Source organism: Dipodomys ordii, unplaced genomic scaffold (genome assembly GCF_000151885.1).
Source record: "Dipodomys ordii isolate 6190 unplaced genomic scaffold, Dord_2.0 Scaffold7, whole genome shotgun sequence".
Taxonomy (NCBI): Eukaryota; Metazoa; Chordata; class Mammalia; order Rodentia; family Heteromyidae; genus Dipodomys; species Dipodomys ordii.
Window position 1 is genome coordinate 22,684,930 of NW_012267223.1, and position 12,146 is coordinate 22,697,075.

The 12,146-nt window shown below is 49.1% G+C and overlaps 1 protein-coding gene across 5 annotated transcripts in view; it reads right to left on the bottom strand.

Annotated features, from left to right (window-relative positions):
• Positions 1–1,393: 1,393 nt before the first annotated feature.
• The window catches only part of Jup (junction plakoglobin), a 28,613-nt gene continuing 17,860 nt past the window's right edge, over positions 1,394–12,146 (bottom strand). For 4 of the 5 annotated variants that reach the window (XM_013038082.1, XM_013038084.1, XM_013038083.1 and 1 more), the window contains exons 6-15: positions 11,861–12,005; positions 11,669–11,772; positions 10,329–10,667; positions 8,140–8,295; positions 7,930–8,049; positions 5,494–5,644; positions 5,273–5,394; positions 3,453–3,492; positions 3,152–3,316; positions 1,394–2,134 (exon numbers count right to left, since the gene is read on the bottom strand). In XM_013038082.1, coding sequence (XP_012893536.1) covers positions 3,165–3,316; positions 3,453–3,492; positions 5,273–5,394; positions 5,494–5,644; positions 7,930–8,049; positions 8,140–8,295; positions 10,329–10,667; positions 11,669–11,772; positions 11,861–12,005 — 1,329 coding nt within the window. In that variant the 3' untranslated portion in view covers positions 1,394–2,134; positions 3,152–3,164. Of the gene's footprint in view, positions 2,135–3,151; positions 3,317–3,452; positions 3,493–5,272; positions 5,395–5,493; positions 5,645–7,929; positions 8,050–8,139; positions 8,296–10,328; positions 10,668–11,668; positions 11,776–11,860; positions 12,006–12,146 lie in introns of all 5 variants that reach the window. The other variant, XM_013038085.1, reaches the window with a different exon arrangement.

A 12,146-nucleotide genomic window follows, 5' to 3' on the forward strand; every position in this document is an offset into this window, starting at 1 on the left:
TCAGAGAGCCCCCACCCCCTTCCTGCCTCAGGCTCCACTGAGGCCACTATAATGAACCCAGAGTACTGTCCTCTTGTCTTACTGTTTACCACACTCCCCACATGTTTGTAAATTGTCCCTTTACCAAATTCTCCTCCAATTACACAATTTGAGTGTGTCCTGCCAAGGCCCCAAAGATGATGTGCAGATATAGTGATGTGATCTGTGAACAATTCTCTCTTTCTCTGTCTCCCAGATCCCATCAGCAGTTCCTGCCCAGATGGCTCCACCACCTTCTAATCGTGTTCCCTGCCTCTGTCCCCAGCCCTGCATCATCCTCCCTGCCTCTACTCCAGCCCTGGAACCCCTTCCCACTGCTGACCCTCCACCAAGGAGGTCTACACTCCAGAAAGCAGGTGTGTGAGCTCAGAGCCAGTGGCTCACGCCTGTAATCCTAGTTACTCAGGAGGCTGAGATTTAAGGATGGTAGCTCAAAGCCAGCCCAGGCAGGAAAGACTCAAAAATAAAGTTAAGCTCCAGTTGACCAGCAAAAAGCTGGAAGGGTGCTGTGGCTCAAGAAATGGGAGATACCCTGGAGTGAAACAGTTAAGGGACATCATCCAGGCCCTGAATTCAAGCTTCAGTACCCCTTCTAAAAAGCAGCTTTGCAGGTACGGATGAGCTCAAAAAGGACTGGGAGGCAAGAAACGGTGCTTGATGGAGAACCTTTTTTTCCCACTGGGAACCATTTGGATTATTACATCATCCATAGGCCACACAAAGTGGTCAATACAGGCAGATGGGGCGCAGGCAGCTCTGACGAGAAACATGCGTGTGTGTCCTGTCATGTGCCAAATGATTTCATGGGCCTTATCCAGTGTGACCAACCCCTGGAGGGTGCTAGCCTTGCCCAGAAGCAGCAGCAGGACACACAGAGAGGAGGGACATAGGGGGGGGGGGATGTGCAGACCAACAAGAGGCCAGAATGCCAAGCAGGAGGATTAAGTTCAACTAATGGCCATCATTTGCATATTATGGCTGGCAGAGCAGACTGAGAGGCAGAGAGACCAGGATGGAGCCGATCAGATGGAGAGAAGAACGAAAGGCCTGCTGCTGCTCTGTAGGGCCCACTCACTCCAGTCACCTCTTCTTCCATCTGAGCTTCTGCCTTACCGGTGCAGAGTATAGGATTCAATCAACCTCAGTGCCTCAGCTTCTGCCTTTCCCCCAAATCCCCTCTTCCTATCTTCCCCACACAGGAGGCAGCCATCAGTATGCGCAGGGTGCAGCCCAGGGGAGGCCCCAGGCTGCTTGGGGAAATCCACCCCCCCCTTCCCTCCCATGCCACACTCTTCTGTCAGATGTGTGTATGTTATTTTTATTTCCTTGCTTTGGTCTATACAAAAACAAACAAACAAACAAAACCACCCCAAAACATAAAGCGATAATAATAAAACTCCACGGGGGTCCCCGCCCCGCCCCCATCTCTATGTGCAAGGGGCGGTGCCGGGGTCTGAAATAGGAAGGAGAAGAGAAAGCCCCTCACCACGCACCAGAGGGGTCAACAAGAGCACTTCTGTGGGTCAGCTGGGGCAGTGGGGGCAAGGGCGGGAGGAAGCTGTTCCCCGTGCTCCCCCAGGCAGGGCCCAAGTCAACTGAGCATCCTAGAGAGAGGAAGTGCATCCTGGAGAGCAGGTACTCGCTCTCCAGCCTGTCCCTTCCTGGGAAAGGCTCCTGAATTTCTCCAGGAAAACTTTGGACATTACAACTTTCATCCTTGAACCTGCACCCTGGAGACCATAAGGGGCTCAGGGTAGTTGGTTGATGGGAGTTGAGCGAGAGACATCAGATCTGAAGAAGGACCTGGGGGCCCAGGGTGGCTGGAGATAGACTGGAGGTGGGGACGGGGCACAAGTGGGCGGCTGAGTATAAAGCTTTAGTGGCTAGGGCCGTGGGAGCAGGGAGGGGGTGTTGAGACCTGGACCTATGGCCCAGGACAGAAAAGCAGGGGCAGAACACCATCCCAAGAAAACCTGCGGAGGACCCCTGGAGGCATGGGCCTCGGCATAAAGTTGCAGCCTGGTTTCCCTGGCTCAGGCACTTTTCTGTCTTGTCCCATCGCCTGTGTGAGACCCTCTCAAGTGAGGAACCACACCTGTGGGAGGGAAAGAGAGAGAGCAGACACAGATCAGGAGCTCAGCAGACCAGATCACCTAGAATTAGCTCAGGCTATTCCCATGACACCCCCACACTACCCCAAAAAGGCTGGTGTCCTTCCCTAAAAAGGATCCAGGAGGTGGCTGGGAATGTGGCTTAGTGGTAGGGTGCTTGCCTAGTATGCATGAAGCCCTGGGTTCGATTCCTCAGTACCACATAAACAAAACAAGCAGGGAGTGGCACTGTGGCTCAAGTGGTAGAGTGCTAGCCTTGAGCAAAAGAAGCTCAGGGACAGTGCCCAGGCCCTGAGTTCAAACCCTAGGACTGGCAAAAAAAAAAAAAAAATGGCTCCAGGAGTTGGATATGGTGGCTCATGCCTATAATCCTAGCTACTTGGGAAGCAGCGATTCGAGGCTCTTAGTTCAAGACCATTCCAGGCATAAAAGTTTATGAGACACCCATCTCAACCAATGGCTGGGCATGGTTGGAGTATACCTATTACCCCAACTACAGGGGAGGTACAATGGTTGAGTGCAGTGGTGTGTGCCAGTCATACTAGGAAGCATAAGTAGGAACATCGAAGCCCAGGCTCTCCTGGGTATAAAGGGAGAGCTGAACCAAGGCAGAAAGAGGTCAGAGGTGTGGCTCAAATGCTAAGAGTGCCTGTGTGAGTTCAATCCTCACTACTACCAGAAAGAAAGATGAAAGGAGAAAGAGAGAGAGAGGAGAGAGAGAGAGAATAGACAGACAGGCAGACAGATAGACAGACAGATTCAGGAGCAGCATGACTTCTGTTCTGCTGTCTGCAGAGGTACAGGAATGAAGTGAACCACAGCACGCTTCGCTGGGGGAAGATGAACAACAAAGGGCTCCCACACTTCTTTCCCCTCACGAAAGGAGCCAGGGTTTCAGCAGAGAACTGTGCGGCCTCCCATCAGGAGAAGGCCGGCATTAAGAGAAGTGGGTTTTCTCACGCTGCAGGGAAGGGAAGGCTGGGGGCGGGGCAGTGCCGTACTGGGGCAGAGCATCTAGGCCAGCATGTGGTCTGCGGTGGGGTAGGGAGGCCTGAGGCCTTCGCTGTAGGTGTCCATGGGGTAGTCGCCATCCATGTCCAAGTGCATGTCCAGTGGGTCGAGGGGCACATCGCTTGAGTACATGGGACGGTAGGTGGCATCCATGTCTGGGGATGAGAATCAGAGCTCATCAAGCGGCCCCCAGTTACTTCCTCTACCCTTGCCCGCTAAGGGTCCAATCCTCCCCAAACTCCCACATCAGGATGTCTAGATGGGCCTACAGGCAACCATATAGTAGCTTACCATCTGCATAGGGTTCATTGATGGGGATCATGCTCTGGGCCTGAGAAAGGAAAGAGAGATATTGAGAGAGGTTTGAAAATGCACAATGTACAGCCAAGTGTGGTAGTGCATGCCTATAATCCCAGTTCCACCAGATGTAGAGATGGGAATATTATGGCTTGAGATCAGCATGAGCAGAAGTTGATAACACATTATCTCAAAAAATGAGCCAGAAGTCAGGTACTGGTAGCTCATACCTGTAATCCTAGTTACTCAGGAGGCTGAGATCTGAGGATCAATTTGAAGTCGGCCTGAGCAGGAAAGTCTGTGAGACTTTTTTTGTTGTTTGTTTGTTTTTTTGGGTCCGGTCATGGAGCCTGAACTCTGGGCCTGGGTGCTGTCCCTCAGCTCTTCAGCTCAAGGCTAGCACTCTACCACTTGAGCCACAGCACCACTTCTGGCTTTTTTCTTTTTGCTTATGGTGGTGTGAGGAATCGAACCCAGGGCCTCTGGCATGCAAGGCATGCGCTCTCCCACTGAGCCACCTTCCCAGCCCCTGTGAGACTTTTTTTGTTGTTATTGGTCATGGGGTTTGAACTCTGGGGCCTGGGTAAGTGCTCTACCACTTGAACCACAGTGCCAATTCTGGGTTTCTGGTGGTTAATTGGAGAGAAGAGTCTCATGGACTTTCCTGCCCAGGCTGACTTTGAACCGCAATCCTCAGATCTCAGCTTCCTGAGTAGTTAGGATTACAGGCGTGAGCCACCAGCACCCCACCTGTGGGACTTATCTCCAATTAACCACCAGAAAACCAGAAGTGGAGCGATGTCTCAAAGTGGTAGAGTACTAGCCTTGAGGAAAAAGAGCTGAAGGACAGTGTCCAGGCCCCAAGTTCAAGTACTACAACCACCACCACCACCAATAACAAAAATAGCCAAGTAAAATGATTCACAACTGTAATCCCATTTAAATAGGAAGAGGAAACTCAGGCAAAGTTATGAGAAACTATCTGAAAAACAATCAGGTGAGGGCTGGGATGTAGCTCAGTGGTAAACCACTTGCCTAGCAAGTACAATGTCCTGAGTTTGATCCCCAGTACCAAAAAAGAAAAGACAAAAAACAAACAAAAAAACAAACAACCAGATGCAGCCCAGCTTATACCATACCTTTGTTTCTATTAGGAAAAGGCAACCCTTGGCTGGGAATGTGGCCTGGTGGTAGAGCTCTGCCTAGCACACATGAGGTTCTAGATTCATTACTAGCATACACACTCCACATCAAAAAAGGGGAAACCACACAAAAAGTTACCTTCTCTTTTCAAGCAAATTGCTACTTTTGAAGGACAAAAACAGATGGATGGCCAAGCTCCAGGAGGCTGAGGTTTGAAGCCAGCAAAGGGCAGGAAAGTCTGTGAGACTCTTATCTCCAATTAGCCACCAAAAAGCAGAAGTGGAGATGTAGTTCAAATGGTAGAGTGCCAGCCTTGACCAAAAAAGCTAAGGCACAGTGGCCAGGTCTTGAATTCAAGTCCCAGTACTTGTGTGCACACCTGTGCACGCACACACACATGCATGCACGCACACACACACACATGTCATAAATGAATCAATCATAAAGTAAAAATCTGCCAGATACCACTGACTCATGGTTCTAATCCTAGCTATTCAAGAGGCTGAGATCTGAGGATCCAGGTTTGAAGCCAGCAGAAAAGTCTATAAGATTCTTTTCTCCAATAAGTTAACAAACACAACAAAAAAAGGAGTGTAAAGCCGTGAGCTCAAGTCTAAGTATTGGCAGTAGCAATCTGTAACGCTAAGCTGCCATTCAACCCAGATACTCACAGCCTCCCAGGCAGCTGGGTCATGCTTGAAGAGGGAGTTGGTGAGTTCCACAGACACACGCTTCCGGTAATCCGGGTTCTTGTCCTCCGAGATGCGGAACAGGACCGCAGCAGCATAGGTGGCTGATCGAGAGGGAAGGTCAGTGTGAAGTAAGACACTGAGGCTGGGGGAACAAGGCCAGCCTCACCCTTCTCCCCCTGGTCCCCAGCATGGCCCCTCACCAGTGCCTTCATTGCGGGAGTGCAGCAGCTCCATGAGAGGGGCTGAGGCCCCCTCAGCATCGATGGCATCAGCAGCCTCCTTGTCCTGGGCCAGCTCACACAGCACCCCGGCAGCCACACGCTGGATGTTCTCCACTGATGAGTACAGAAGCTGGGAGACAAACAAGCGTGGGACAGGAGGGGTGAGGCAGGAGGGGTGCGGCAGGCCAGGCAGGACACCATAGCTCCTCGCACCCCTGTCACGAGTCTAACCCTCCTAATTCCAGGAGATGTGAGAAGCCAGGGAAGCATAAAGACACAAACATCTGACCAACTATAATTCCCCACCCAGATATGGCCTCCACATTTTTTTAAATCACGCTCCAATTATTATATATATCTATATAATTTTGACTCTTGCTTTTTTTAATCTGTTATGATAGAATGAAGCAGTTTGCTGTATATTATTTTAAAACTCATCCTGGAAAAAATAAATCCAAGTACCTCCTGATAAAAACAGATGACAAGGGCTGGGAAGGTGGCTTAGTGGTAGAGTGCTTGCCTAGCATGCATGAAGCCCTGGGTTCAATTCCTCAATACCACATACACAGAAAAAGCCGGAAGTGGTACTATGGCTCAAGTGATAGAGTGTTAGCCTTAAGCAAAAGACTCTCAGGGACAGTGCCCAGGCCCAGAGTTCAAGCCCCAAGACTGGCAAAAAAAATAAAAAAAGGATACCCAAAGCCCAAAGTAACACCAAGAAAACTAAAACACTCAATTGATCACCATTAAGTGTGATGGCAGTAATTCTTTACTCTGAAAATTAGTTATTAAAAGGAAACATTGTTAGCTGAGCACCAGTGGCTCACAGGAGTCATCCTAGCTGCTCAGGAAGCTGAGATCTGAGGATTGTGTTCAAAGCCAACCCAAGGAAGAAAGCCTATGTATGATATTCTTATCTCCAATTAACTACAAAAAAAGAAAAAGAAAAAAAAAAGCAGGAAGTGGAGCTGCTCAAGTGGTAGTGTGCTAAGCCTGAAGCAATATAGCTCAAGGACAGCATTCAGGTCCTGAGTGAGAAGCCCCAGGGCTGGCACAAAAGAAAAACAAATCTTTGTGCATATAGCTCTGTGCATATCTGAAATTATGTTAAATTATTTCCTAAGGAAAGAGTCTCAAACTTGAATTACTTGGACAAAGACTACAAGTGTTTCCAAAGCTCTCTAAACAGATCATAAAGATCACTTTCAGACTGTTCTTCCCACCAGCAGGGTAGGACACTGCTGGTTTCATTTAAAGCTTCAATCATCTTCCTTGGCCAATTAAACAGTAGGAAAGTGGACTCTTGCTGGGGTGGAGGAGTGGAGGGGAGATGGTTAAGTTTAATTTCTTTAAACTACTGGGGCTGAGCACTGTTTATGAGCCACCTCAGACTCATTTGTTGCCTCTGCCCACATCTTACTACTGGGATCTAATATTAAGAGTTTTTGAGGGCTGGGAAGGTGGCTCAGTTTAGAGTGCTTGCATTGCATGCATGAGGCCCTGGGTTTGATTCCTCAGCACCACATAAGCAGAAAAAGCCAGAAGTGATACTGTGGCTCAAGTGGTAGAGCACTCGCCTTGCGCTGAAGAGCTGAGGGACAGCGCCCAGGCCCAGAGCTCAGGCCCCATGACCGGCCAAAAAAAACAAAAAACAAAAAAAAACTTTTTTGAACTCCTGACTTGTACATACTTTCTGAGTTTGCCATTTAATTTTTTATGCTTTTTAGGTTGTTTTGGATACAGAGACAGTTTCAGTCTCCATGTGACTGTACCTCAAGATTGTTCTTTTGTTTTTGTTTTTTGTTTGTCAGTTGTGGGGCTGAGTTCTCAGGGTCTGAGAGCTGTCTCTGAGCCTCTTTGTGCTCAAGACTAGTGCTCTATCACTTGAGCCACAGCACCACTTCTGGTTTTGAGTGATTAATTGGAGATAAGTCTCGTGGGGACTTTTCCTGCCCAGTTTGGCTTCAAACACAATCCTTAGATCTTAGCCTCCTGAGTAGCTAGGATTACAGATATGAGCTACTGGCATATGCCTTCTTTTGTTGTTTGTTTTTTGTTTTTTGCTAGTTCTGGGGCTTGAATTCAAGGCCTGGGTGCCATCCCTGAGCTTCTTTTGCTCAAGGCTAACACTCTACTCCTTGAGCCACAGCACCACTTCCAGCTTTTTCTGAGTATTTCATAGAGATTTTTCTGCCTGAGCTGGCTTTAAACTGCAATCCTCAGATCTTAGCCTCCTGGTTAGCTAGGATTACAGGCATGAGACACCAGCGCCCAGCTTCATTCGTTTTTACTTGTGATCTCCCTTGTTTCTGAGCTTGGAAAGCCATCCTGCTCATTGCTCACACAGCTTCTGGTCTTGTCCTTTGGGTGGTAGCTAGGGGAACCTCTCTTGCCCAGGACTGCCCAAGTAAGTACCTGCACAAACAGAGGGATGGTGTTGAGCCGGAAGATCTCCATGCGGTTCATGGGATCCCGGGCAAGAATGTGAAGGGCTCCGGTACAACCTTCTACAATCTCCTCCATCCTCACGCCATCCTGCAGAAGAAGAGATGGGAGACATGGGCCCTTGAACAAGGGCCACAACCCCTCACCCACCACAACAAACTTCACTGATCCTTCACTCACTGTGTAGGGCTGCTGAGTGCCTGCAGCCACATGGCGCTGGGCATCCTGGTGGGCCTTGACCAGCAACTGGACAAGGCGGGGAATGACAGCTGCCTCCTGCAGTGGAGCATGGTTGGCTGGGCACAGAGCCAGATTCCGGATCAGGCCAATGGTTGCCTGGAAAGAAAAGGGGTGGTGATCAGAGGCATTCCTTGTACATCTGGAGGATCCTAGCTTACAGCTACAGGTTTTCCTCCTTCCTCATGATCTCTTCTGTCCCCACAGGCTGGACACAGACACATTGGAAGATCTCCAGAGAATGAAACTACCCTCAGCCCATGGTGCTTCCTCCATAGCATCTGTGGGTCCCTTCACATCTAACATTAAAACCCCTGCTGATGCTCAATAGGAAATGTATTCATTACCTTACTCATGTAACTGTAACCCCTCTGTACACTATTTTTACAATAAAAAAATACAAAAAAGAGGGGGGCCCTGCTGATGGCTGGGAAGGGGGCTAGAGTGCTTGCCTCGCATGCATGAGGCCCTGGGTTCGATTCCTCAGCACCACCTAAACAGAAAAAAGCTGGAAGTGGGTGCTGTGGCTCAAGTGGTAGAGTGCCTAGCTGAAGAGCTGAGAGCGAGCACCCAGACCCAGAGTTCAAGCCCCACAACTGACCAAAAAAAAAAAAAAAAGCCCCTGCTGAAATAATACCTCATTCCAGAACATTTTAAGAACACCCTTTGTCTCCCTCCCCACATCTCTGTTAACCCACCCCACCAATACTAGGATCTTGCTGACTTTCCTTGAGAGTTCTCCAACTCTGATTATCAGCAAGTCTTCACTATAGTGGACCCCAGAGCCTCCAGCTTGGTGATATTTGTTCTGTAGCCAACCCCCAGGGCAGCTCCAGAACGAGGTCCCCACCCTAGGGCATTTGACTCACAGGAGCCACTCTGGCATCCCAGAGCCACTCAGAGTCTGGTAAGGCAAGTTATAATCCCATTAGCTGCTCTAAATGGGGGCAGGGATGAAAACATGTAATAAGAAAGAGGCAGACGGTGAATGTCACGTGCAGGTTAGTTATCATTTGTCACTAGCTTCTGGGTCAGGCTGAGAACACTGCCCCCATCTCAAACCAAGCAGCCATAAGGGAGTCATACATTGATTTCTTTTTTTTTTTCTCACTAGAGTTTTTCGTTTGTTTTCTTGTTGTTGCTGGGTTTGGGGTGTTTTTTTTTTTTTGTTATTTTTGTTGTTGCTATTTTTTACAATGTTAAGGATTAGACCTAGGACTTTGCACATGCTAAGCAAGTACTCTACTACTGAGCTCTATCACTAGATCTTGGCCAACTGAGAAAGATCTCATTATGTATCTAAGGCTAGCCTCAAATCTACAATCCTCCTGCCTCTGTCTCTGGGATTACAGGCATGAGCCACAATGCCCAACTGCTAAGTTTCTTCTGTTCAACATATATAATTTATTGTTCTTAACTGCACTGTTATACATTCTAAATTTCGCTGAGAAGGAGGCCCCATTCCTGACTCCCTATGGAAGGGACCAAGTATACCCCCCAATCCTCTCCTCTCTTTATTATTTTGGTAGCCCTCCCGAGTTTTATAGCAAGACAGGTGGCTATCCACCTAGCAATTTTATTTCCAAACCTCCTGGCATTTCAATGCAGTCAAATTACCAGGTGTTGGGGTATAAGCCCAAAGCTATCCTTTTGTTGTTGCTGTTGTTGTTTTGCTAGAACTCTGGGCCTTGGTACTGAGTTCTTGTTCAAGACTAGAATTCTACCACTTGAGCCACAGATCCACTTTAGGATTTTTGGTAGTTAATTAGAGATAAGAGTCTCATGGACTTTCCTGCCTGGGCTAGCTCTGAATCACAATTCTCAGATCAGAAGTGGGGCTATGGCTCAAATAGCAGAGCACTACTAACCTTGAGCACAAAAATCTTAGGGACAGTGCCCAAAGCCCTGAGTTCAAGCCCTAGGATCAGCATGCACACACATGCACACACACACACACACACACACACACACACACACAAGAGTCTGAGTCTCTGGAGCAGAGACAATGTCCCACAAGAGATATACCTTTACCAGAGTTGAGCCTCCATATTTGAGATCAGTGACAACTCTGCACAGAATGCTTCTCCCCCATCCCCAACCCCCCCATGCGCTGGCAATGGTGCTGCTGGTACCTTGACCAGTGGCCACTGGTTAGGCTGGTTGAGTAGCTTGACAATGGCTGGGATGCCATAGTTGAGGCGCACAGAGTTCTGGGCCATCTCAGCCTCGGGGTGGCGGCTGGTGAGGTGGCGGAGGGCACAGACAGCAGGCTCCGTGATGTCGTCCTTGTCACCGGCACGCAGGATGGCGTGGATGAGAGCCTCCACCCCGCTGTTCTGGGTCACCAGCGTCTTGTTCTTGCTGTTGTTGCAGGTCAGGTTGGACAGTGTTCCAGTGGCACAGGTGAGGACATTGACATCGTCCACACTCAGCTGGTTCACGAGGATCTTCAGCACACTCTCCAGGCCCTCCTAGAGGACAGGGGACAGGGGACAGGGGAGGGATGTGGTGTGGAGAGTGAGCAAGATGCCAGTTCCACATGCCCTGCTGGGTTAGTCCAAGGGGAGAGGCTGGCCAAAGGGCTCGGGCCTGCCTGTGTGTGCCTGGCTACATTCATTCCAAAACCAACCTGAGCAGCAAAGTCTGTGAGATTCTTTATCTTCCAGTTACCAGTGAAAAAAGGGGAAGTGGAGCTGTGGCTCAAGTGGTAGAACAACAGCGTTGAGCAAAAAAGGGAGAGCACGTAGGCCCTGAGTTCAGGCCCTCGCACCAGCACCAAAATAATAAATGAATAAAAATAAGGAAGTCTCTATTTTAGTTTATTTTACTTTTTTCCCCAGAGAGCCATATGGGCCTTTAGGGTGGGACAGGAAGACCTCAGGCTTTGTAGAGAGAGAATCCTAGGTCTGAATCCCAACTCTGAATAACTCCTGAGACCAGGAGTTATTCCTTCACCTTGGGAACCTCAGTTTCTTTCATCTCTACCTTCAGTCTGCTAGAGGGTTAAATGAGCTCATGTTCACAGCAAAATGCCCCAAGATCCAGGTCCAAAACTGTCAATCAAAAATTGTTAAAAATGTCAGCCATCTTTCTCTGCCCCTCCAGAATTCCTAATAGGGCTACAGCCTCTGGCTAAAAAGATGATGATCTTTTTTTCTTTTTCTTTTTTCTTTTTTGCCAGTCCTGGAGCTTGAACTCAGAGCCTGGGCACTGTCCTTGAACCTCTCTGTGCTCAATGCTAGTGTTCTACCACTTGTGCCACAGGTACTGAGGAATTGAACCCAGGGCTTCATGCATGCGAGGCAAGCACTCTACCACTAAACTCCATTCCCAGCCCAGATGATGATCTTTAGGATCTTTTTTCCTGCCTCAGACACAAAGGAGGAGGATTTAGGAGCCCCAAGTCCTACCCTAGTCCTCCCAGCGGCTGGAGTCTGGACAAGACTGATCACAGGGCGGAACCCTCCCTCACCTGCTTGGTGGCCACATCTGAGAGGTTGCGAAGAGTCCAGAGGCAGTTCTGCACAAGGCGGGGGCTGTTGCTTGTCAGATGCTTGCCCAGGGCTTGCATCCCACCTGGTGTAGAAGACAGGGGTTTTGTCAGTCACAGAAGAACCACAGCTGGCTGCGTCTGGTGGCGGGTGGAGGCCCCACCCACACTCACCAGCCTCCACGATGGCAGGCTTGTTGCTGGGACACACAGACAGCACCTTGAGCACTCGGCTGGTGGTCCAGAGCAGCTTCTCATAGCTGTAGTTACGCATGATCTGCACGAGTGCCTGCGGTCCTCCATTGGCCAGGATGATCAGCTGTGAGTGTACAACAGATAGGGGATGTGCAAGGAAGGAGTGGAGTATGATGGAGTTGTCTTTACTGAACTTCCACTAAACCCGAGTAAGTTTTGTGGTTCTTTTTTTTTAAATTGTCATTACCATGATTTGAACTCAGTG